This window comes from Falco rusticolus, chromosome 5, assembly GCF_015220075.1.
Source record: "Falco rusticolus isolate bFalRus1 chromosome 5, bFalRus1.pri, whole genome shotgun sequence".
Classification (NCBI taxonomy): domain Eukaryota; kingdom Metazoa; phylum Chordata; class Aves; order Falconiformes; family Falconidae; genus Falco; species Falco rusticolus.
In genome coordinates, this window is record NC_051191.1 from 45,416,890 (window position 1) to 45,442,356 (window position 25,467).

The window sequence follows — 25,467 nt, forward strand, 5'->3', positions numbered from 1 at the left end:
GTCTTGTAGTATAAGATGAAAAATGAGATACTACCATGAGAATATTTGCCTTTTCTTCTGATTTCGTCTGAAATCAGGAGAGGATACCTCTTCAGGTATTATTACACTGTTGTAGTTGGAAGTGGCTGTAGATGGGTCAGGGTGGTGTGCATCTCTGATTTCTGCCCAGTTCGCTACCTCCCCCTAAAATCCCCTTCTGACAGCATGTGAAAACTATGACCCATTTTAATTATCTTTGGGTAGGTTTCAGGAAGTGAGACAGACAGCCTGAAAATTCTTTCTACAGTGAAGTTTGTTCCTAGATAGTTCAGGTGAGTCGGGTTTCCGATATCACCAGAGAAACAGATACAGGTGATCTATATATACTTTATGTATACAGGTCCTGTTCCATATTCTTTCCTGATTTGGCTGTAGGCTGCTGTTGGTAGAGGTACACCAACAGTGCATATATCCCCTATTTAACATTTAAAGAAGAAAACACATCCATGCTTTATTATTTCAATTTCTTGTACAATGTAGGAATTGGATGTCTTGATAGAAGTTACAAAGGGGGATGAAAAATAAAATTTAACTCCTGTGATGCAAAATAAGTGCTATTTTCATTTGGCTATGACTTGAATTATAAATGTATGAACAGAACAAATAAAAAAATGAGAGAAGATGAATGATAAAAGATTTCAATAATAGTTCATCCATTGTCTGCTTTCACTCTAAGCAGTCCTGGGCAGTGAGATAAAGCCACAGATTCCCCTTACACAGCTGCTCCCAGAGTTATTCTATATTTTAAACAGAACAATTTTGTGTTTAGACAAACCTCTGTTGTTATAAAATTCTTATATTAAACAATAACTAGAAAATTGGAACCCTCCAATTTTGCCATTACTTGAGTGGCAGACTAACTGGTAAACACTACGTTAAAAATTGATTCTTTGCTGTTTTGGGAATAAAAAAAAAAAGTCCTGCTTTTTTGTTTCATTTCACTTGTCTTTTGGAAAAAGCAGAATTTATGCAGCAAAGCAAAAATATAACTTCAGTATCACAAACTGGGAAGCAGGCAGTGAAAGCATTTGGTGATCATTGTTTCTAGTATACTTTCTTCACTGATTATTGCTCATTTAACTGGCAGCTTTCAGAATCCAAAGAAGAGAGTATTAAAAGTAACGAGGTTAATTCAGGCTTTTTGACCCTCCTCCCACCCCCAATGGTATTTGTGGGACAGATGGGTAAAACTGTTACCTTTTGGTTTTGTTTATGTAGTTTGGAAAGAGGAAATGAGTGATGTATACAGTGGATACTTCTCATGCACATACATACAGAATCATTCATTATTAACTTTTTAAAATTGCCTCAGTTGCAAACATGGACCACTTTGATAAAATTTATTAACACAAATGTAATAGTAACCCAAATGTATTATAAAAGTGAATATCAAATTAACCCTATTTACTTGTATTAAACTTATAATTTCACTTAAAAAAACAGGTTCACTAGTAAGATCCAGTTTCTCTGAAGCAATGCTAATATGCATGACCTGTCCCCCTTTTGTTTATCATTAATGGTGATCCATATCAGCTGTTCCATTATTCCTGTTGTCAGGCTGAAAGCCTGTAACTAAGGTTACTCCATTAGCTTCCTTTTAGCCTTCTTAAATCTTATTAATATTCCAAGAAACAGCACCATTTGTTGGGATGACTTCTTGTCAGATCTTTTTAAACTCTTGGATAAAAATTAAATAGATCTGTTGATTAAAAATTTACAGCTTTAGTAACTCTCATTTAACATTCCCTTTGCATATTTTCTTATGAGTTTGTTTGATATTTAAAGAAAATATTTTACATCTCTGTTCTTTTATAAATGTGGCAGGAGATATAATATTATAATGTGCCATAATTTCGTTTGTTCCATTGTCCATTTCTCCCACTTCTTTATGTCCTTGATGCAGCAGAGGTCTTGTGGAGAAACAGCATTATAATCATAATTAAATACTTCTTCAGAATGCATAAGCACAGGAAGCTTAATTGAGGTTGCCCAAGCCATGTCAATGCTTACATATCACAGCTCTAATGTACTTTCTTTTACAACCTTATCATCCCTCTAAGAGGTTTTTAGTATATAATTAAAGATAATTGCTCCCCATCATATGCTTGTCTGGATAACATCTCTGATAACATCCTTAACAATGAAATGCTATTCTTAAAAACACTCTTGTCATTTCTGAAGTTAAAGCACATGGGAATGACTGATACCATGTGACCAGTTTGTTACGAAAATACATGCAGGTCTCCACCCATCCAGTATATTCCAGTAAATATGTTTTTGTTGTTAAAGTATTTCCATTTTCCAAAGGATTAGCTTACATTTTTTTTGCAAAGTGAGAAAAAACAGGCTGCTGCTTGACATATGTTAAACAGTTCTGATGATTCATTACTTCTTATTATTGCTCATAAAGTACAGTTGAAAAAAATTAGCTTTCAGGGGAGTTTTGGGCAAGTTTTGCAAATCGGTGCTCATCAAATTGTATGTATTCTGACCTACACTCGGTTTCATCCATCCCGGTGTGATTATCATCTAGAATGATCTCATTATATACGTGACTACATGCTGTCAAACAAAACCCACTTTTCAAATCAAGACAATAATTCAAAGGAATGTCATTATTTTGAGTTATTTTGCATTTTAAAACCTGTTTGAAAATTTTATTTAGCACGATTTAAGGTTTTCTTTTTTAAATGACTATTAGTTGCAGCATCCTTTGGAAGTACTTTTGAGTCAGGGGTGAAATAGACCATATACAACATACTCCATTCTAGTAAGTAATGCTACTCTTCAAAATGCTGCTGAGATTGTTTTATAATTGAGCAGATGGAAGTGATAGTACCTTTTATAAGTGGCAAGAATTTAATAGATATATGAGGAATAATATTGCTATAAAACCCAAAAGATTGCTAATATCAGTGCTAATAGTATAGCTTAATCTTACCATTAATTTGTTTACATTTTGCATGCATCTGGTATATTCTAATATAACCTTGTGTAATGGGTATAGCACTGCATGGAGATGTTCAATAGGCATTTAGCTAATATTATATGTCTCCCGGTGCACTTGTAAATTTTCTACAAACCTTACATTTAATTTTCTACAAAGCTTTTCAAGTTGAATCTTACTCCAAATTAGAAGTTAGAAGGACCAGTTGACTTCATACTTTTTATTCTGTTGTACTCAAGACTTTACATATTGTCCTATTTTGCATTAAGATGAAACGGAGTCCTAAAACTCTAGAGATCCAGCGCTCAGGAGTTAGTGCTTCACTTGACTTAATGTCTATAATGCAATAAAGTTGAAGTACTATAAAAAAAGCCAAACTAGTTTACAGATACACTGGAAATGCGATATAGCTATGTCTTGAATCACACAAAGAACTCATCTGTCTTATGTGAAAGATTAATTTCTCCACTGTTTGGTCTCTCAATTTGAGATGATAAAGCTGCTCAGCTCTGAATGATTAATCATTAGACACTGTGAGATACATATCTTAGGATCATCGAGACATTCTCAGCTGTCACAGAAATTATGACATTAACAATGCCCCTGATCTCTCCTATTCCTTGTGTAATGTTTCAGGCTTTTTTGATACTTTGTATTAAAGGTTGCAAGTTTAATACAATTTATTAGGGAGTGTTTTGTGACTTGCTGTAGATGGTGAATAGATGTGTTGTCTACAGGTGCCTTGTAGCACAGTTAACGATTATGTGGTTGCCTTCAATTTAGGTATTTGATTTGATGAATTGAGCAATCCTCTCTATTTCTATGTCCCATATCAGGGCACTTATCTGGGATGTAGAGGATCAAGCTGAGAACCCTTAAGTACCAGGCTGTAATATGCGTGGCTAACCTGTATCACAGGATGTAAGAATTCTGTTCAGTGCTGGGCCCATGTTTCACATCCTGTCTGCGTCCCAGCTCCATGTCAGACCATGAAATAAGAACTCAGTCCCTGTCGCGCTCTGTCAGAATAGAATTGAGCTCCAGCAGAACCCAGGAACTGAATGATCAAAATACCAACTTTGTGGGATATCTGCCCTGCAGTCTTTGTCTCTTTTTTGCTATTAGTCTTTCTTCCTTGCAAACACATACCAGGGCTTCCATCCTGCTTTGAGAATTATTTCTGATTAAAATATCTGGAAAATTGAACATTTTGCCAAGAAAATCAGTTTGAATTAATCACTTTTTATATGGTGAAAATAATTTGTCGAAAGATTCACTACCAGCTATACACTGCATTCATACATTGGTTTGATGGCTCTGCTAACAGACAGATACTGAGGTCTCTGGATCATAGCTCTGCCTGCTTCCCCACCCTGCTGTCCGTCATTTCTTCTCTGTAGGGATCATCTATTGCCACACAGTTATTGTGCTTTTTCAAATACTGTAGTGAAGAGGCACTTGGTTTGATATGAATGCAATTAATAACCTTGCTCTCTTTTATATAGTTCTAGTAGACCTAGCATAGCAATAATTCCTCCCCATCTACTCACCACCAAGCAAACTGAAAAAGTTTTGCTGGTCCTTCTGACTGACAGATTTTAGGATAACTTATTTTTGTGTCTGACTGCATCAAAATTGGACTATGATTTTAGTTTATGAAATACAATTAACTGAATATGCATGCTAATAATTTTACTTCAGCATTGACCTGAATCAGATCTGAAAAGATTCTATCTTTTAGGATAAAAAAAAATCATACCCTATTTCTACTGCCTTTGCTGTCCAGTAAGTAACAAAATAAATGTGTTAGTTTTGTGAAAAAAATGTTACTGTATTTAATATTTCGGTACCTTTAAGTGTGTTCTACTGGGAGCTCACTTTTTGTGAAACTATATGTTTTATGAGGGTTTTTTTAATAAACTTTTCTACTAACTTTAGTACATTTGGAAAGCAGAAATCTTGGCGTAGCTTCCTCAATTTTTTTAAAATCAAAATATTTGTGAAAATATTTAAGCAATTACTAAAATAAACCATTTTTGTACATAATGAACAGATTTATTTGTTTTGTTCAGTGTCAGAGATGATTAAAAAATAGAAAAACATTGAATTCTAGAGAAGGTAATCAGTGTTGCATTCTGTAAAAAAAACAAAGATTTTCTCTCGTTCTATTTTAAGTTAAATAAAACCCAGTAATTTGCTTCCATTTTCTCAGCTTCTGTCTCCTTTTCTGCATCTGCTAGTCCTGATGGCAGTATGTAGCTGGCTGCCAAAATTTTTCCTTCTGTTTCTTTACAGACATTTCATTTTTGCCCTTTTTATACCTTTTTCATTTTTGTGCCACCTCAAAAGAAAATTTGAACTTAGCAAGAGATGTAGGATTTTGCTATATATAACAATAGGATGGGAATGCGTTTGTGTTGCCAATCCACAAACATAGAGATGCATCATATCTTTACTAGCAGCGCTAATAATAGAATAATTTTCTACTGTACCTTCTCTTTTCCTTCTTTTCTGATACACCTTCAAATATTGCAGATTGGGAAGAACTCATATGAAAGAATATTTTCACAGTTGCTTTATTGTTTTCAGAAAGCAAGAAAAGTCTTCAGAAGAACCATTTCATATTTTTTACTCAAGGGCAGGGTGTATTTTTCTTTCTATAATACAATGTCATTATATGCAGTAGTATCTGTTCTGGAAGAGGACATTAAAAACAGCTGTTAGTAAAAATATTCTTTCTGCTCTAGCTCCAGCTGTTCACTTCATGTCATTTTTCTTTTAGATATCATTCCCTTCCTGCTGGAAGGTACATAAATAATATGGCACAATTAAAACCAGTTCCTTACCAGTAGTTCTGGGATTGAAATGAAATTCTTCTCCAAGAGCATATCCATTATTTTTACATCTATTTCTCTCTCACATTATGATGAAAAAATATCAAAACTTTCTATTAATATTGTGTAAGTAAAATTTGCAAAAAATCCTTTTTTTTTCTGATCAGTTTTGTCTTTCAGAGTTTTTCTCATCCAGCCTGTAATAACTTCAGCAAGGATTTGCCATTGTTAAATTTAACCAAAGTGTTGAATGCCTTGTGAAACAATTGCAAACAAAGATGACATTTTATAAATTCTTTGCCCAATAGTAGATATTGGCCTGATAAACACAGTGTGGAATGAGTTTGTGACTTCTGTTCTAATAGAATAATAACATTTGCAATAGGAAGTTGTTAGTGGTTAGGAGTTCTGGCAGTAAGAATGACAGGAATTCTGTGAATCTTGCCTTTGATTTTGGCTAAATACCTGTATTCCACTGTAATTTAATTGTAATTCTTTGTTGTAGTTAAAGCTATTCAACATTTCTTAACTTCAAGTCTTAAAGCCATGTTTTTCTCCATAAAACTTGGCAAGAAAAGCATACTTTCACTTAATTCTGATCCCTCTTTTTGGTATTAGTGGCTGGATGGGATCAGCTACTTTGTTTCTGGCCCACTGTGTTGGAATATTCCTTCTTGTCTGAATATAGGGATCTGGCTCTGTCAAACAAATAGGTCAAAGCAGCATGGTCTAGAAATTGTGATTTATTTGTTTGGTATCAATAGCATACCTCTTCAATATATGTGAAGTTTTCTGCTATCTTTATCGTTCCTCTGTATAGTTAACTACAGCTCTTAGAAATTCCAAGGGTTTATCCAAACTCTGTATCTGTGGTCTCTGTAAGAAATGTAGTAGGTAGTGTTAGTGGGAATACTTAATACGAAGGATTTAAAGAAATCTGCAAAGCTAGTTTGTGGATCTTAGAGAACCCAAAACTAAAACAAGAGAAAACCACTGAGGCAAGCTGCACATTGTGGCGCTAAGTTAAATATGCTGAAGCATATAGAAGATTCTAAACAGTCAGAGCAGAAGTAAATCCTGCTTTGTCAGTCAGAAGGTAAACATAATAATGTGTAAATATGTAACTGTTGTAACATATTATGTCATCTAAATTGCAGCATATAGAAAATAATGCAGGAATATTAGTAAAAGGGATAGATTTTGAGTTTTTAAAAAGAAAATGTTAAATATAAATAAAAATATGTACAAATAATATATGCTATAATTGTTTGGGCATGTTAATTATAAAAAAAGATAAGTTGTAAATTAAAAAATTACAATCAAGTGTTTGGGCTTTTTTTAGTTACTAAAAACTCTAATGCTGTAGTGCCAGAAATTAGGTATTAATGGTTGGAAACTGGATTGTGTTATTCGAAAATGATCCGCAGTATTTCCTTTATCTTTCTCAAATCATTTGGACATTAACAGGACAGCAAATTGGACTAGATAGCTGGTCCATTCTGGTACAAATGTTTCCATATTGCTTTCAAAATAAACAGCAAAGGCTTTTAATATTCCCTGAATTCTGACTGTGTATTAGTAGTGTGCACTATCTGCTGGACAAACTATTTATGCTTAATAAGTGTACTGTTACACTGGATACAATATACATTTTGAGTTTGGAACAAAATACTTTTTTCCAGGTAAGTGTATATTAAATACAAAAATGTAAATTTTTAGAGTGAGTGTTGAGCTCTCTGGAGTCACTCAAAAATGTGGATAGTTTAAATAAGAATAACTACGTATTGAAACATTTTATAACAACATTTGTAGCTCTCTGGTTTTAAAATATTTTGGTTAGCTTTCTAACTTCAGTATTGTCATAAAGAGCTTTATTAACTAATTGATATTTCAGAAGAACTGAAGCCCATGAAAATATTTTTTTTTCCCCATAAATAAATTTCCATAAATTTCAAAATCATTGCAACAAAGGGTAGATGCATCTTGGAAAGTTTATCTTTAAGACTGCTTAAATTATTTATTAACTGAGCTTGATCCCGGAGGAGTATGGTTATCCTCAGTATTATGAGAGCACTTACTCTCATCACCTTTTGTGGTTTATATTCTAAGATTATTTGAAAATGTAGTCTAATTCACTAATCATCTATTGCATTTGCAATAGTAGAATACTTTGCACAGCACAGTTTGGTTATTCCCTTTGGATTATAGGAGAAGCCTTGTGAGATACTAAGGCATGCATATGATAGCATTCAGTGGCCTCTCACTGATGAGTTAAATTTAAAAATAAGCACAGACATCCCTAATATGTAACATTTGAAAGATTTTTTTTTACAAGACAACAAGGCATTCCAGTTTTTACTGAATGACTGAAATAAACAAAAATATTTTGGCACCTGTAAGGACACTCTATGCTTTTCACTGAACTTCCAGAAACATGATGACTACATGCTGAGACAAGGCAAATGTAGAAATTATAAAATATCTGTCATAAGCAAATGCAGTCATTTCACTACAAAGCTTTTAAACATGGAAAAGCCAACACACACACACAAAAAAGAACATTAAAAAAAAAAGTATATGGCAACTGTGTAGCTTTGTTTTTGAACGCTCAATTAGACATCAACAGCTTGCAGAGGCAGTCTCAAAAGGTTACTCAGGAAATGGTGGAAATCACCCATCATCTCTCATTAGTACTTAATGAGAGATGTTTTTCCAGACAGTTGCCTAGTATTACAAGGGTTATGCAAGCTTGAAGCAGTTCCAAAGTCTATTTGTGCAGGTGGGTGATTAGAGGAAACAAAAACTTGATAATAGTTATACCCAACACTCATGGATGATGCAGAAACAACTGAGCAGACCCCCTGCTGCCACTGGAAGGCACTTTACTGGTAATTAATTCCAAACACAATCCCGAAATACCTGCCATATCCAAGATTAGGCCAGTTATAGCTTCAAGTGCTTTCAACAAGACAGTTGCAAATATATATTTATAATCCTACTCAGAACAATGGTTATTCAGGTTTAAGTGTGTGGGAAACAAAACAAATTCAAAAGAGCGAATTCAAACGGTTTATTCCAACTGTTCTCTCTGTGCATCCAGTGTAGCTACCTACTGATTCTGTTATTCAGTATTCCATCTGCTCTTTTGGAATGCCTCTTGTAATGTTCATTCCTTGAAATCCTGAAGTACATGGTTGTCCTTATCTGTAGTTCCTAGATTTATGCCATGTTGGGTAGTCATGTAGGAGAGAAGATTTGCTTTGGGGATTTAGTCAAGTTAAAACAATTTTAAAGCTGAATCCTATACTATGGAAAATTGCCTAGTCCCTCAGTTGGGGCCACTATAATGTGAACATTTTTACTATCTGCCTGGCAAAAAGGAGATTTTATATTTTTTCCTGGATTTCTGTATGAACTGCAGCCTGGCTTAATTTACTGTATGCAATTGCTGTGAATCTTTGCAATGGGTCCACCACTGACAGGAGACATTAAATTTTATTCACACGTGCTCTCCAAGAAATCTTACACATGGCAGCTCTGTACCAAATCAGGGCAATTTGTACTGTTTTGTGACATACTCTGGTCAGTTTTGGATCTTTGTTAGTTTCTTCCTACTTGTTGGCTTGGGCTCCTGCCTTGTAAATGCACTGCTGGTGGAACCCAGCAGCCTAGATTGACCCATGATGAATGAACTTCACCTAGGTAGTGCTGTCTCCACACAAAATGTTCAGATGTATGGTTTTAAGACTTGCACTGAAATCTGTCTATGGGTATGTTTTAGTGTAATGGGGTGAATCTGCCTTAGAAAGGGTTAATAGTGTTTTAATGAGCAATCGGTAAGCTTCAGGAAGATCATGGTGCCCAAATTCTCTTTACCATAAGGAATAGGATTCAGATGATCCTTCGTGTGGGCCTGGGGTTCTCTCTCACTTTAGATTAAGATCAGCAAAAGTATTAAAGATTCCCTGAGGCATAATCTGAGCAAGTTTCTTGGTCTTCTGCTCAGCGTAAGGATACCAGCGTATCCCTGATAAAACTTCCATAACTTTGATTATCCCATGAATCAGAAAATACTGGTTTATATATCACTCTAGTGCAGTTATAAGTGGAAGCCTTCTTCCATTCCAGTTATGAAGTTTTTTAAAGGACTATATGATCATTCCCCCATTATTGAAGAGCACTAAAATGTACTCCTTATGGTCCCATCTGTGATGGGACCTACATTAACCTGTTCATTTCTTAGTCTGTCAATGAAACTAGCCCTCTGGGGGCTGTGACCTCTGCAAGGAGATGCATGTAAATTCAGTCACAGGTGACTGATCCTCCAGAAACAGTACTATTTCCATATTATCTTCCTTCTATTCTCTACTAAGATTTTGATTGTGGTTATGATTGCTTTCTGTCCGAGACAGGTGATTAGCATTGCCATGTTCTTTCCAGAGCTTTGTGCCTCCCCATAACACATTGGATGTTAAGAGGACATGTAAATTGTACAGACAAAGGCATTCCAACATTTTTTCTAAAGACAGATTGAAACCCATAGAAATTGCCAGACTGGTTAAATGTTTCTGTAGTAGTTTTCAAATAGTCTAGCAAATTAAGTCTGCTATAGCTGATCAAACTTAGGTCTGTCTTAATACCACACTAAAAAGCATTTTCATCTCAAGACAACACCAAGCCATCTGTAGCTTTATTCACATTGTTGCATTATCCTGATGGTGGGGTGTCCAAAACAGATGCAGGGTTTTGGCCTGCCTTCAAGTAGTTTGAAGATTTGCATGCAACCTTCCACACTGAGCAGAGCTTGAAGAATAAAATGAAGTTATTTACCAGTAATAGGGTGTCTTTGAAGTTGTTTTCTATATATATGCAGGTGCGTCTATATGTATATATGTGCACATTCATTTTCCACCCTTCTTTTTCTTCTCCCAGGGTTGCAGTGTACGAATCTATCCAGGCCCTGAGGTGATAGTATAAAGCTCTACAAGGTCATAATAATTAGACTTTGTGCTTTAAGTATTTTGTTCATATGTACTGTTATATTTTCAGAGGTTTTAGAATTTAGTGTGTGTATTTATACACACCATTAGATGTGTACCATATAATCTAGTTCTAGATTATTACTGGCCCATACCTCTAATATATGTTAAATATATGTTTCTTCCATTCTTATAGCAAGTTGTAAATCTGAGCATATATAGTATTTATGTGACTCCACAAATAAATGGAATGTGGAAATAGACTGAGTATACATTTGCATTTTGGTTCAGAGCACTGGATGTCAATTTGAAGTAAATCATTGTTCCCAGTTACTGTTCATTGCTTCAGTCACAGGCTGGTTTTGGAGTACAAACCAGACTCCTTTTTGATCTGAAGCTCCATTTCAGGTGGATACCAAAAGTATAGGGTCCTTCTGGAAACAGTGAGGTACATGTGTGGTGGGGGTGTTTGGCAGAATAAGATGCTATGTAGTGCTAAAAATTCAAACCCACATGTGTCGTAAATGGAGTGTTATGAGGATCAACTGCTTTGATCTGCTGATCCATTGCCATTACACTATGTTGTAGAAATAACGGATATAATAGGTAATACAGGTGTAACTGTAGATTTTGAAAAGGATGCTAGCATGTTTCTATAATGAAAGTGATAAAATACAGATTGACTGTGTGTTCCATTGTGAAGATTTATTTCTGAGGTGAAATCTAATTATAACTATATTTCTGGAATATGGACCGACTTTGGGCTTTTGATATTTTGCTTGCTGAGATGTGCTAGGAAGTGTCCTGGCTGGCCTACTTGGTATCTGCCCAACAGTCAATATTGTGGCATTAGATAGATATAAATATAGTGCCTTATTTTTGAGTACATTTATGAGAAAAATTATCTGCTAGAAAAGTTCCAGTGAGCAGTTTGTCCTCACAGTACATGGATAGCTGGATGAAAATTTTGATGAAGCACTTGTTGAACTGTGGCGATACAGTCTGTTACTATCCATAAGGGCATTTTTCTCTATGCAGCGTACCATATGAAAAAAGACAATCATCTGCTGAGTACTGATGTCACACAGCACAGTAAAAGACAAAGGTCCCAGTGCATGATTTTTTTATCATTTCAGTTAAACAGTTAACATTTTTATGGTTTTGTCTGACATCTTAGTAGAAGATAACAGTAAAAGAACACCATAGTTTCTTTGACAGTATATGAAAAGAAGAAAATACTCACTTTCATTTTACTCTCTCCAGACTGAAATCTGAGTGATCCTTGAAAGTGTAAAGCAGTCACTATATCCATGAACTGGAGCTCCTTGCACTTCTCTCTTTTGTTGACCTCCTGTTATCCTTTACACTTCAGAAAAAAATTTCTATCGTTTTTTACTGTGATGGTAGAAATAAATTACCATTTTCACGAAGATTTTTGGAAGCAATGGTTACAGTTTTAAAGAGTGTGAGTTGCAATTCATCCCTTAAAATTTTGGGACCCTGATTCAGTTGCCAATATATAGCTGTCTACTAACATTTGAAATGCTTTTGGGTGCCCCAAGGTGATGCTTTAGAAGGGCAGTGAAATTCCATAGTTCCTGAAAGCCTCTTGCAGATGCTTTGAATTTCCTTGGACCACTGAGATGGCATTAGTTAACAATGCTTACGTGGTAGAATCTTGCCCTTTATGTCTGCAATAGAAGTGTCTGAGCTAGCTATCTAGACTTTATTTAAAGCTAATGCATATCTTAGTATAATCAGTGAAGCTTAGGGCTTGTTCTTCTGACCTAGTATTTTTTCAGGATAATATATCTAAATATAGAACACATTCTAAATTCTAATTAACACTGTTTTAATGGGGTTTCATTGACTTAAAGAGGAGTTTAGCATGCCCACTAAAATGTGGCTCTATTTAGAGAAATCCCACTTGCAAGTCTGAAGATCAGTTTCTGAATCACTCAAGACTAAGAACAAATTAATGCCATTTCTTTGGATAGCAATTTAGTTGCTAGCGTATGAATACTGAAGTTTACCTTTAAGCCCTGCAATTTGATTCCAAAAATCAATCTTACTAGATAGACATGTATAACACATTACATAATATCATCTTCATTTTACATGGAAATCCTTTTCGTACTGAAAGACTGCATTGCAAATGAATCGCTGAGTACTTATAACGTCAGTGATAGCAGACCCAACTTTCCTTCCTATGAAAGGAATGGTTATAATGTTAATTCTTATATTTTTTGTGTGAGACATGAGGTTAGTGTATATTCATAGTTAAACATTTTTATGAACAAGATAACTATGCTTATATTAATTAGGCTTCAGTAATATTGAACTGTATAAGAGATAAAACTGAACACTGCACAAAAAAACATCTCTCTGTTTTGCAGTTGTATTATATATGACAGTGTGGTAAAAATAGATTTTGTGAGATGTTTGTCTTGCTCCTTTCCTTCTCTTAATGTTCTCATTAAAAGGTGCTGTAAAAATAAACATTGCCCATATGAAATGACTTAAAAACTCCTAAATTCTTAAAGTAAAAAAAGAAGAATTATGTGAATTAGTTCTTATTCAATGCTATTCAATTTCTTTTTATCATTTTGCTGTAAGAGTATATAAAATAACTGTTGGTGAAATACGGAATAACTGGAATAGATCAGTAAAAAACTAATCTGGATTTCTAGATTTGGTGGAGTTGACTCAGTATTAACAGGTTTTAGTGTAACCGAAATCAAGCCACTTGTCTATAATCAAAGGGTGTAGCTCTAATATAAATAATGCCAGTATGGCACGAGAGTAAAAATTTTGTAAATGGTGTTAGGAACAACCTGACTTTCAACTTCCAGGCAATGATGTCATCATTTGTGATTACAGTCTTTTGATGTATGCTGTCTAGTGCGCACAGGCAAGTTGTATGAAGCGCTAGTGTGACCATTCTTGTAAATTCTGAGTCTTGTTTCTACTGTAAATATTTCAAAAACTGGGAAAAGTAGCAAATAGAATTGTAGAAGTCATTGAGATTTGGAAATTAGGATGTGGAAACCTGTCTAATCCTGTGAGAAATTTAAAAATCACCATCTTTTTTCATATGTCCATGAGATGGTGAGTGGTAAACATGATCAAGATGGCATTGTAACACTTTCTGTCCTTTAAAACCTTGTATGCTGAGCCAATCAATCAACCAACCAACAAAGCAAATAGGTAAGATTTGCCAGGATATAAATAAGCATAGCTATTTTTATAGTCCCCACTAACAGAGCCCAGTTAATCCAAAACCTGAGTTTATCTAACAGTTTTAAAAATATTTTGGTTATTCCTGACATGGAAAACATAACGTAGTATATTTTCTTTATCCTACCCTATTCTATTTCCTTTGCCCTGAAACAAAGCGAGTGGAGGGTGGGAAGTCCTAGTAACCATTTTTAAAAGTCAGAATAAGCTCCAATTACATAATCCTTGTGACAGTTTCTCATATACGATGGAGACAGGAGGAAATATTGTTAGAGCATGCTGCAGTTCAGTAATTTTTAGCTGCCATATCATCCCTGGAGCCTAGTGTTATCTGACTTGTACAGAAGCATCTCAGCTTATTGCAACTTGAGCCAGGAACTAGAAGAGAATGACAGCCATAAATACTTCCCTGTCGGCCCCATCTATAGCACCGACCAGAAACTCAGCACGAGAGCTGATCTTTCCTAAGTAAATTTGGTAGGTTCGCAAGTTTCCAAGTTCTTTTTGCCAAGAACTGTTCCATTGAAACTGTTAGTATTATGATTACCTAAAGGGAAAAAAAATGTTTGCTTTAGTTTTGTTACCAGAGAGAAAAGAAAATTAAAACATAATTATTATGTAATTTAATTACAAAAGAAAATATATTCAAATAAATTCTTAATGTAATGATGAGTTTTGTATACATAAACAGAGAGGTTGCCCAAATTGGTTGCAGGAATTAATTTGATGGTGATATTCTCTCTCTGACAGAGCAGACCCAGGTAGTAAATCATTATTGGCTGCCTGATGAGAAGATCCTACTGTGAAAATAAACAGCTGTCCACAATAAAGAAGTTGTTTACAAGAAACCATTACATGTTAGACACTTTATTCCCTTGAGAAAGGCATGAAGGCATGAAATACTGAGCAGTTGGGGTTTTTTTCTGGGATGTTTATTTCAAAGAGAAATATTTTGGATTTTTTTGGCGAAGCTGTATTTTTAGATTCTAAAAGCATGATTCTTTTTTTTTTATTACCGCTTTATTTTGCTTGGAGGGAAAGGCTGTTGCTACTCTGTTTTGAGATTGCTGCATATTATGTATGTTCCTGAACTGATTATAGTATGCACACACTATAGCTGAAGAAGTTTTTCTCAGCCCTATCTAGTGGGGCATATAACAGCCCTGCCTCCCCTTATGAATATCTTCCAATAAATTTTCATTCCAAGAATGTCACTCCGTCATTTTGATGCTTCTTAGATGTGATTGTATGTAGGGGCAAACCCTAGGCTTCGGTGACCTGTCATTGAACAGGGTCAACAAGAAGTCTTTCCTATGGAAAGACCAAAATCTTGCTCATATAACTTGACCCTTTTGTTACCCTCTTCTGCATATTCAAAGTGTGCATAAACTAAGCTGAGGTGACTGTCAGGAGGGCCCTGAAACAGAATGAATTGGTGAGCAGAAACTGTATTCGTTACCATCAGCCCAATTTGTGTTTCTAACTGTCTGTCCTTTGAGTGATGCATATTTGAGATACTTCTACATCTGCGAAGCTTCCTGGTTTCACTTGCAAGGCTTTCATGTGCTAAATAGCTGAAGCACAGCTGTGCTTGAGCTTAAGTGCAGCCACACAGGCTTCATAGAGAGGACAGCGACACAAAGGCAGGGCTGCTGAACTGCCAGGGACTTTGTGCTCTTCATAGGTTTCACTGTTTGTCAGAGACAAGCGTTCTGTTTGTTTCTCCCATCAGTAAGAAAACAAGTGCACTAAGTGCACTTAGCTAGGCTGACATGAACATTTCACACTGGAGGTTATTAGCTTCCTAGGTGGTGCCTGGATTGCTGCATGCCTGGGCAGCAGGAGAGCCCCTGGTTTGGTATCTCCACAAACAGTGCAAGGCTGTCAAAGCATGTCTCTGATTCCTCAGCCAGGTAAGTTAGTTGATAATTATCTGTTGATGAGTCTGTCCATAGAGTGAAGGAAGATGATATTTAATATTTTGGAGCAGAAGAGAATGAGACTTTCAGCTCACTTAAGATGCTCCTAACCCTCATATTTAGCCTTCATCCTCACTATGAGATTTCCAAAGAGCAGGGCAAGGCCTTGGTGGGGTGTCTTCTTGTCAAATCACTGTCCCTCCTTTGATGAGCTAGGCTTTCAAATCACAGGATACTCATTCACATGCTGCATGTGAACAGTTTAGCAGTTAAATATCAAGTCAGACAGGAAAGCGTAAGAGTTAAGGCTTTCTGGAATGCCATCCAAGATCTTCTGTCAGGGATTTATCATGAGGAGTCACCTTAAGTTCCTTTCTAAGGCTGTGTAAAAGTTTGATTCATCATATTAACACATATGTATTACTTTCTGAATTAAATTAATTCAGACCCAAGATTTCTGTGCACACTTGTGATCATTCAGGAAGAGCCCTTCCATGTGTTAAGATTGCATACCTAAAGGACTGGAAGTCTTGATGAGATGTTTTTCAAAAAAGTTGGAATTGTCTGTTTCTGTCACAGGGAGGGTTCACTCTGTCAGATGTCAGGTTAACAGCTGAGGTTATCTACAGGGTTTCTCCTTTTTGGATATCTGCCAGACTGCCACCTGAACTTTTGTTTACACTTTCTTTAAGTGTAACAGTATTGCTGAAATATTCCAGCCTGATATTTGCTTTAGAACAACAGTTTGTTCGTCAATATTTGGCTAGAAACTTTAAGATCTCACGCTACAGTTGTGTAGTGTTTCTACAGGGAGTAATACTTAGCATCATCCATGCAATGAAAGTAAGTTGGAAAGGCCATGAAGTTTACATTCTTGCAACTATTCCTCTTTATCCTATGTTAGCTATGTGAATGTAACTGGGTATTTCCTTCCTTTTGATATCTCTGTTACGCTTCCAAGAATTCTTTCAGGTCAGTAGGGCTGTGAGGGAGAAGCTTCTGTCATTGCTTTCACGAAGGCATTTGTGCCTTGCACAGGTGGAGGAGTTTATGTATGTTCCTGCAGAATTTGGTTAGGCAAAACCTCCCCAGCTTGTAGCACTGAGGCTGCTTTCATTTGAGTTCGGGTTTTTTTCTGGAGTGGATTCAACCACTGAGCGAAAGCATGTATTGGAGATCTACCTCAATTACAAATAAATAGGCTTTCTTCTGTGAACTCTGCAGGCTGTCAGATGAGGCCCACAGACACGGGATTTGAATATAATCATTGTCTTAATGCAGTGCTGCAGGTGTTACCGCACATGTAGGAGCATGGAGCACATGTCTTTGTGACCCACAAAGAAAAGTACTCTGTAAATTCAAAGGCACTGTAAAGACCACCAAAACCATGCAAAGGCAATGATATTTCCCCTAGAATCTGAGGTAAAGCATTTCTTTAACAATACAATTCTAAAGGCATGAAGTAATGTGGAGCTTTTGGCCTCCTGCTAAGTCATTCTGGTGCTTGGTTACCATCACAGCTGGGAAGCTATGCCTTATTTCATAGTCCTCTTTATCCTCTGACCTGACTTTCACTAGCTTTAAATTGTTCAAACAGTGTTAAGAACATTTAGAGAAGGTAAGAGTGATATTTTAAGTCCTTGTAATGGTCCTTCACAGTGCCATAAAATGGCAATAGCATCACAAATGATGTCTGAACAGCAGTTCCCCCATGGACCTGCAAGCATGTAGACATTTTTTAAGCCAGCTGTAGGTTCTCTGGCTGAGATACTGCTAGAAAGGTAGCTACTGCAGTACAGAGCTCTATGGAGGATGCAAATGTCATCTGAGGAGCTGAGTATATTCTAATGTAATTGATCTTTGCTGATCAGTTACATTGCTCACTATGTGCAGGAAAGTTGTCAGTGATGGCTATTAGTGTGCTCTGAGTCAAGTATGTTTTTATATAACTTGTTGGACTGGTTCATATGTGTTAAGCTTTTCCAGGGTGAGATATGAGTTGCATTACAAAGCTCCCTTGCAAGTCACCCCTGTTACAGTGACAATACTTGGATTCACAATCAGTTAATTCAGGGTAATGAAAGTAAGTATGTGTTTGGCTTGTGCCTTATTTTACTTGAGTATTAAGAGAGTGCACTATCCTGCCTTAACATAGAAGAAACATATGAGCTGACAAAATAACTGCAGGTACGTAATATATTCCTTACCAAATACATGTAAATTATAATAGGTTTTGTAAGTTGAAATAGTGTTCTGAGTAGCATTCTGTTTTCAAAATAATTTTTGATTTTAAAATATGTGAAGTATTTGTAAGTTCACATAAATGCTATTTTTATTCACAGATAATGCACCTCAGGTAGCAATTACCGCACCAGGATCTGGTAACCATAGAAACAGCTCTACAGGCCCAACACCTGACTGCTCTCCTCCATCACCAGATACTGCACTTAAAAACATAGTGAAAGTTATACGTCCTCAGGTAGGTGATCACCATAAGCATCCTCTTATTATTTGTATTTTTCATTTTAAAAGCAGGCTATGATGCATGTATTCTAAAAGGATGTTATCACTGTACAAATATGAATAGGTCAAAGACAGATAAACAGAACACAAAATATTTTTTGTACTTAGGAAGCAATCTTGATAGCAGTAGAAGGTAGAATATTTTCTGAATGACTCCAGCAATGTACAGAGAGATATCAGCACTAATGATGAATCAAGTCTTTATGTAATGTATTTTCAAGTACTATTGGTTTTCTTTGAAGTTTATGTTCTGTTTTTATCAGTATTAATTCCCTGTTACTTTTTCAGGGTTTATTTCCTCTTTCTTTATGTCTACTTACATGGTCCCATTATGTTACTTCTTTAGTTTACCTTCTTGTATAGGATTGCTTCTTGACTTTCATATTTCTTAACTATATATATTTCTAATAGGTAAATAAGATGCCTAATGCATGGAAAACTTGAGCGCCCCTTGTAATTCTTTAAGGAGTACAGCCTTTTTAAAAAAGTTTTTAAATAATTAAATCTTAGTACTTGATTCAGTAGTATAGAAGTAATCAGCGTAGAGGAGTTCATTTTAGAATCACAGGATCATAGGATAACAGGTCAGGAGATTATCTAGTTCCCCTTAAAAAGGTGTGACATTAGGTGTGTCAAAGCTAGCTGTGACAACAACACACTGAACTGACTAACTGTGAAACATTTTTGGTGTGAATCAAAAGAACTTCTCTTCCTCTCCTACCAATCATTAGGTTCAAATGCAGCCATCTTTTCTTCATTCCTGAGCTGATCTCTGCAACTAAGTCACTTTACTGTTAGTGGATGCAGGCTTTGTATCATCAGTATGTTGATGGTATTTGTTTTACTTGAGAAGTAAGCTGATGGATACAGGGTATTTTGGTAAGAATTACATAGGACAGATTGTTTTGGTGTCACACAAGTGAGCATATTACAGTGATGGAGATAGTTCTCCCTTTCAGTACTTATTGGAGCACACAGTACAGAGGGTCTTTCAGAATTAAAGGTAATTACTAGGTACACCTCCCACCTCCCTTTTGTATCTAGGAGCCATTGGTTTCCTGTGGCTGACACTGTCAATGCACAGTAATTCTAATGACTGGCTGGTGCAGACCATCCTTCCGACACTACAGTAGTTTGGATTACACATCCTGGTTTAAATCTGGATTGAAGGGACTCTAAAATAACAGCTTCTTCTCCTTTTCTCTTTTTATAGTTCTTTCTTGTTTTACTTGTTCCTGTAGTCTCCCCGTCCCTCCCACCCTACATCAGTATAGCACTGAAATGCCTCCTTTCCTCTAAGATGTTTTTTATAGTAGGTGGCAAGCAAACAGAAAGGTATTGGAATTGTTGGAACAAGCTGTTGTGTGATAGCTTATTGAAAATAGCATTTAAAAAGCTGTTTCCATCATGATATTGCCAACAGATGGACCCAGAACAGAATGGTGATGTTCTCCTGCTAGTTAACTCTGAATGGATTCAGCAGATTCTGGGGAGCTATTTTCAAATTTACATCATACCATTTACTGACTCCCAGTATTCTCATCGTTCTGCAGAACAAAAGCTAGATGTGCAATATATATTATCAGAACTTTATCACATTTACTAAAATGTCTGTCACATGGCCCTACATGTGGCATACTTCCTATGCAGAAAACAACAGCAGAAAGGCACTTGTTCTTCATGTGTGTTGTAAATCCACGCACTAATACATGAGAAGTTGGATACAGTATAGCATTCGGATCCCATCATGCTTCTCCTTCCTCCATGTGCTTTATGCACATTCCTTCAGTATTCTTTTGGTTTTGTTGCTTAACTAATCACCTCTCCCCAAGATCTCGACCCAAGAATTTAGACAAAGAAATTGTAGGTGTTTGCAATGTGATGTTTACTAACCACGAGTGTTAATTCTGCCTGCATATTTAATTCCTTTATTCCATGCCTGCTGCATTCAATTACATGGCAAGCTCTTTGAAGGTTAACACAATGGGATTCTGTTCTTGACTGACCTGTCACCACTCATGTAAAACTAATGAATAGCGTTAAACAATGCGTGCAAAATAATTATTTTTCTGTTGTCTGCCAGAGCCCCTTTGCACTCTTCTAGAAAAAATAAACAGATTTTAAACAGATCTAAACCAGAGATCATGTAAATTTCCAAAACAGCTGTCATACCTTTCCCCTTTTCATGTCTTCTGCAGCTAGCACAGGAAGGCACCAGCAAAAAGCAGAATGGGAACTCTTCAGCAGTTAGTTTTGCACTAGGCAGGCTTTGATAGCTTGGATGAAACTGCCAGGGAAGTCTGGCCTTCCAACTCATACTGTTATTTTCATTTATAGCTTTACTTATTTTTCCTGGAGTATTGTACATATAACAGTTTACCCACAGTGAGGAGAAACACTGTGGTTCTGTGTAAGCAGCAGCAGAGGGGACCAAAGATTCCTTCCTCCCACCAGTCTGGTGAGGGCAGGCAGTGGCAGAGTGGAAAAAGAGAAACCTGGTGAGCTGAGTTTGAAGGCAGAGGTGGGGGTCATTCTGCCTCCTGTTTTGCTTGGCCTTTTCTTTCTAAGACTGCATACAAGCTCACATGACGGCAGTGTACATACATGCTTCAGCACATGACAGATTTTGAAGATGTTTGTATGAATGTGAGGTTTAGCACAGCACAGTAGCCTCTTCTCTCCTGTTCCAGATGCTCGTGTACCAAATGCAGCTGGCGGCAGGGGATGCAGTCAGCTACACCTGCTATGTGGGGTCCCTAAAAAGGAGGGAGGTTGTGATGCTGCACTGCCAGGCCATGGGTCTGAAAGTACCACAACTGGGATGTGAGAGACAGGAGCAATCTCATACATAAAATATGAATTCTGAGGGGCCTGGGTCATGGACAGTTAAGGGATTCCTCAGAGTTCAACCAAAAATTATTTTGTCTTTCTCCTTCTAGTTCTTTCTTAACCTGTCCCTAATTATTCTCCTTCTTGTATTACAAACATGCTATCACAAAATCTGGCTGGGAATTTCTATTTTCTTCCAAACCTTTTCTGTAAATTTATCCTTCAATTTAGTATGATGAATTTTGAGGTAAGAAACATACAGTTTGTTGTGACCCTGCCACTTGACCCTTATGAGATCTCATTGCTCTCTAAAATCTATCTAAAACTCTTTTTGGATACATCTCAACTATTCAGTTCAGTGTACTATTACTAAAGCTGAAGGCTATTTTAATTGAAATGTGTATCTCCCTGGCACAGTGCAGCACTCTAGAGAGATACTAACTCAGACCTCAGAAGCAGTATTAAGTTCAGTGCCACCCACCTCTACTGCTTCCAGTCCTGAAGAAGCTAGCAAACTCAACAGTAATTCAGGGTACTGTACGCTCTGTTTTCTGTGCACCTTAGCTATGGCTTGTACCTGTGATCTAGCATTTTGCAAATACATGTCTTGTTTTCAAATTTTCACAGGGTCAGTTTCTGAAATAGAAGTTTGGTTGAAAAGTTACGTATATGCAGATAAGAAACAAACAGAATTTAGTTCAGGGTTTGAATCACTTGATCATTTTTTTCTGGATTGTCCAGACAAGCCTTAGTAAGTTCTTAACTCATGAATTGCTAATTACTGAAGGCTTTGAGAAGGTAATACAGTTTCAAGGTAAAGAGATATGCCTCTGTGAAGTATACTAACAGCACATGAGAGAAAAAATGAGATGTGGTAGGAGAGCCAAGTAGTTTAATGAGTTAAGTAAAATCTTCTGAAATTTTAGTCTGTCTTTCAAGTTTTAACTTAGTTTTTTTTAGTACATATAGTAAAATATAACTTACCTAATCAGACTGGAATTTTAGAAAGTGGTAGTAAAACTGAGGTTGTTCTACCACAAATCCTATAGCTCTTGGTCTGGATGGAGGCTGAACAAAATTGGGCTTGCATGTGACACTTCATGTATTTTTTGTATTAGCCACTCAATTTAATAAGACTCTCCTTATTTATTTGTTCAGCTCCTTCTGAACAAACAAACTATATACATAGAGGGAGGAAGAGCACTTTTTTTCCTGAGAGACTGTTTCTTTTACCAGTGCTATTCACTTGTGCTTTATTGGCCAATTCTCATAAAATTGAATTCTGACTTCTCACCATTAAAATTCTTTATTAAATGTAATCCAGCATTTCCGTATTCTCTTCTTGTCTTTCTAAGATATATTTCAAATGGCTTACTGTAGGTACAGCTTTTGATGTCTACACGTGGATTATTTAAGTGACTCGGGACTTGGGTTTTATCTATCATGAATTAAGTGTTTTCCTCACTTTATGTGAATCACCCAACTCCCTAAGAGTGTTGTTTCAGTGATATAAAGAGAGCTTCTAGTAGAAAGACAAAGGAACAGAGAATTTCAGTGGTATGAGCATAATAAAATTTCATCATCTTGTTCTTGCTGGTTTTATTGCTAAGATCTGGATAATCTATTCATAATTTTTTTTCTTGTGGGTTTGGAAGTGCTGTCTGTACATTAGTCATCATTTTTTTTCTATTTATCTTTATTAACCCATTTAAACAAAGTTACAATTCCATCTGTAGTTCATGGTTCCTCTGGCTAAGACATCTAGCGATATAATAGAAGATAATAGTTTAAATGTTAGAGGACAAAAGAAATAGCCTCGTTTTTCTGCAAGTGGTAATAGAATCCTGCAGGACATCTGTAATTTCTGATAGACTTACCACATTTGTTTGGGCTACCAGGTGTGCCTTGCCTAATGTACAACTATTTTGTGCAGGCACAGTGAGCTGGTGTACCTATGTAGATGTAGTTTGTCTAGGCCTAGGGAAGGACAGAGACCATGACATTCCACCCCCTACAGGAGCCTGGACGTGAATGGACAGACCAACTACAGGAGACAGGTGCTCCAAGAGCCTCTCTGGTTGACCTAAAGAGTGATAGTAATGTACACTCAAGGAAATTATATCTCTTTTTGCAGCTAGGTGTAGGAATTTAAACAAGAACAGTAAATGACAGCTAAAAGGCAGCTCGGGAAAATCACAGTTCCAGAAAATACATTTTCAGAAGTGTTTGTTCCATAAACAGGACATTCAAGTGGATGCGTGTCACTTTTTCCCCATGGTGAAATAACCCTGGTTCCTCCTTTATGCAAACACCCTACTGCAGTACTCTTGGTTCTTCCCAAATGAAATGCACCCCTTGTCACACTTAGCTTGATTTGGCACATGCCTGTGTCTGCAAACTTGGTGAAATCCCCACTGAAGTCTGTTGCACCAGTGCACAAATGTGTGAGAACTCTGTGATGCATCTACTGAACTTGTTTTGCAACACTAAAAATCTGCTTTGTTACATTTTATCATAAAAAAAGGACGGCTGGAGAACACAGTTATGCAATAAATTTCACCACTCACTTTCTGAATGACAAGACAGCTGGGGTGTAAGGTTGTTCTTTCTCCTATGAACTGCTTTCTGTGCTCAGCCCAAGTTACAACGTGCTCAGCTAGGCAGGGAATAACCAGGAAAACCACCATGGAGAAATACTGTTCAGTCATACTATGCTTCCTGTTGGGGTACACACTTCTTTTTCTGGTGTGTTTTGGTGCTGGACTTTGTGCAACCATCTGCAGTGTCCATGCTTAGCACAAGAGACAAATAAAACCTTAAAAAGACTTTACTGAGTCTTACCTCCAGGGTAAAAGCCACCCCTGTGTACATGATTTTAAGTTCTGGCAGATGCTAAGCATTTGAAAGGTGCTGAGCATTCCCAAAATCCACTGAAATAAAGATGTATTCTGTGGCCCACGGATGGGCAGTTTTAGCCCTCATCATTAGTGTGTCTGGTCTGGAGATTTCTCCTATGTTGTGTAGTGTTTCCAAGGTTGCATACATCTGTCATGGCTGCAAGCACTTAAAATAGTGGACAGCAGTCAGTGGCCTTAATTCTTGGTATTGAGATATATTTCAGAAAATTCTCTATATATTTTTGTTTGTAAACCTTTAAAAGTCTATGCAAATCTACCACACACAGTTGCGATATCTTCTCATTCCAATGATGTTGTAATGAATGAACAAAGAAAGAGACAGATAAATAAAGCTCCTAAATAGCCCTTACAAAAAAGGAAAACATTCCATTTTCCGACTGTTTTACTGAAAATAACAGTTTTTTAATATCCAAAAAAACATTTTTATAGCTGAGGAAAAATGCATTCCTCTTATTTATCAAATTTATCTCTCAAAATCTGGAGCACATTTCAAGCATTGTTTTCCCAGGATAGGAATACTGGTGTATTTTCAAAATCCGGGCACATCCGACAAGGAGGGGAACAGCTACGAAGGTTTTTAGCATTCAGGACTGCTGTACCTCACGACCCACAGCTGCAATATAGTTGCAATTAACATGAAAGTAGAAACCAAGGAAAATGGAAACTGGGAGAAAATCTGTTTTCCCCCTTATTTATTCCCAGTCTGATTTATCATCTGAGGTAAGACCAGAGGGGGAAGATGAAAGGGGGCAGCAACCATCTGACCACTGACTGCAGTGGAGGACTCCTAAAGGAGTTAGTATAACACGCACGGAAGAGTACATAAAGCAGTATGGATATATGCTACCTAGAGTCACACTGCATGACTTCCTAATCACAGGGTACAGGAAAGAGCTATGTGTTTGTGCCGTCCTTGAGTGTGTCACTAACAGTGAAGTGATCAAAGTATGCTGATGGGCCATGAGATTACTGTAAGGAAGTACGCACTTGCTGCTCACCAGGACGCAAGAGGTGTCTTTCTCTAAATTAAAAATCAGTCAAACAGAAATTTCTAGGACTTTGGCACTATGATTCCATTAAAAATGAATTTCATTTTAAAACACATTATGCTTTTAGTAATGCAAAGGATCTACGGTTAAAAATCAGTGAAACCATTTATCTCTGGGGTTTTTTTCTTTTTTTTTTTTTTCTTTCTTTCATTTTTAAATTCCCATGATCTTGTAAGCTCCCTGTTGTGGCTGC

General features: G+C 36.5%; 1 protein-coding gene across 7 annotated transcripts in view; it reads left to right on the top strand.

Annotated features, from left to right (window-relative positions):
- The window catches only part of ANKS1B (ankyrin repeat and sterile alpha motif domain containing 1B), a 441,694-nt gene that overhangs the window by 139,241 nt on the left and 276,986 nt on the right, over window positions 1–25,467 (top strand). For all 7 annotated transcript variants that reach the window (XM_037390597.1, XM_037390600.1, XM_037390599.1 and 4 more), the window contains exon 11: window positions 18,298–18,434. In XM_037390597.1, coding sequence (XP_037246494.1) covers window positions 18,298–18,434 — 137 coding nt within the window. The remainder of the gene's footprint in view (window positions 1–18,297; window positions 18,435–25,467) is intronic.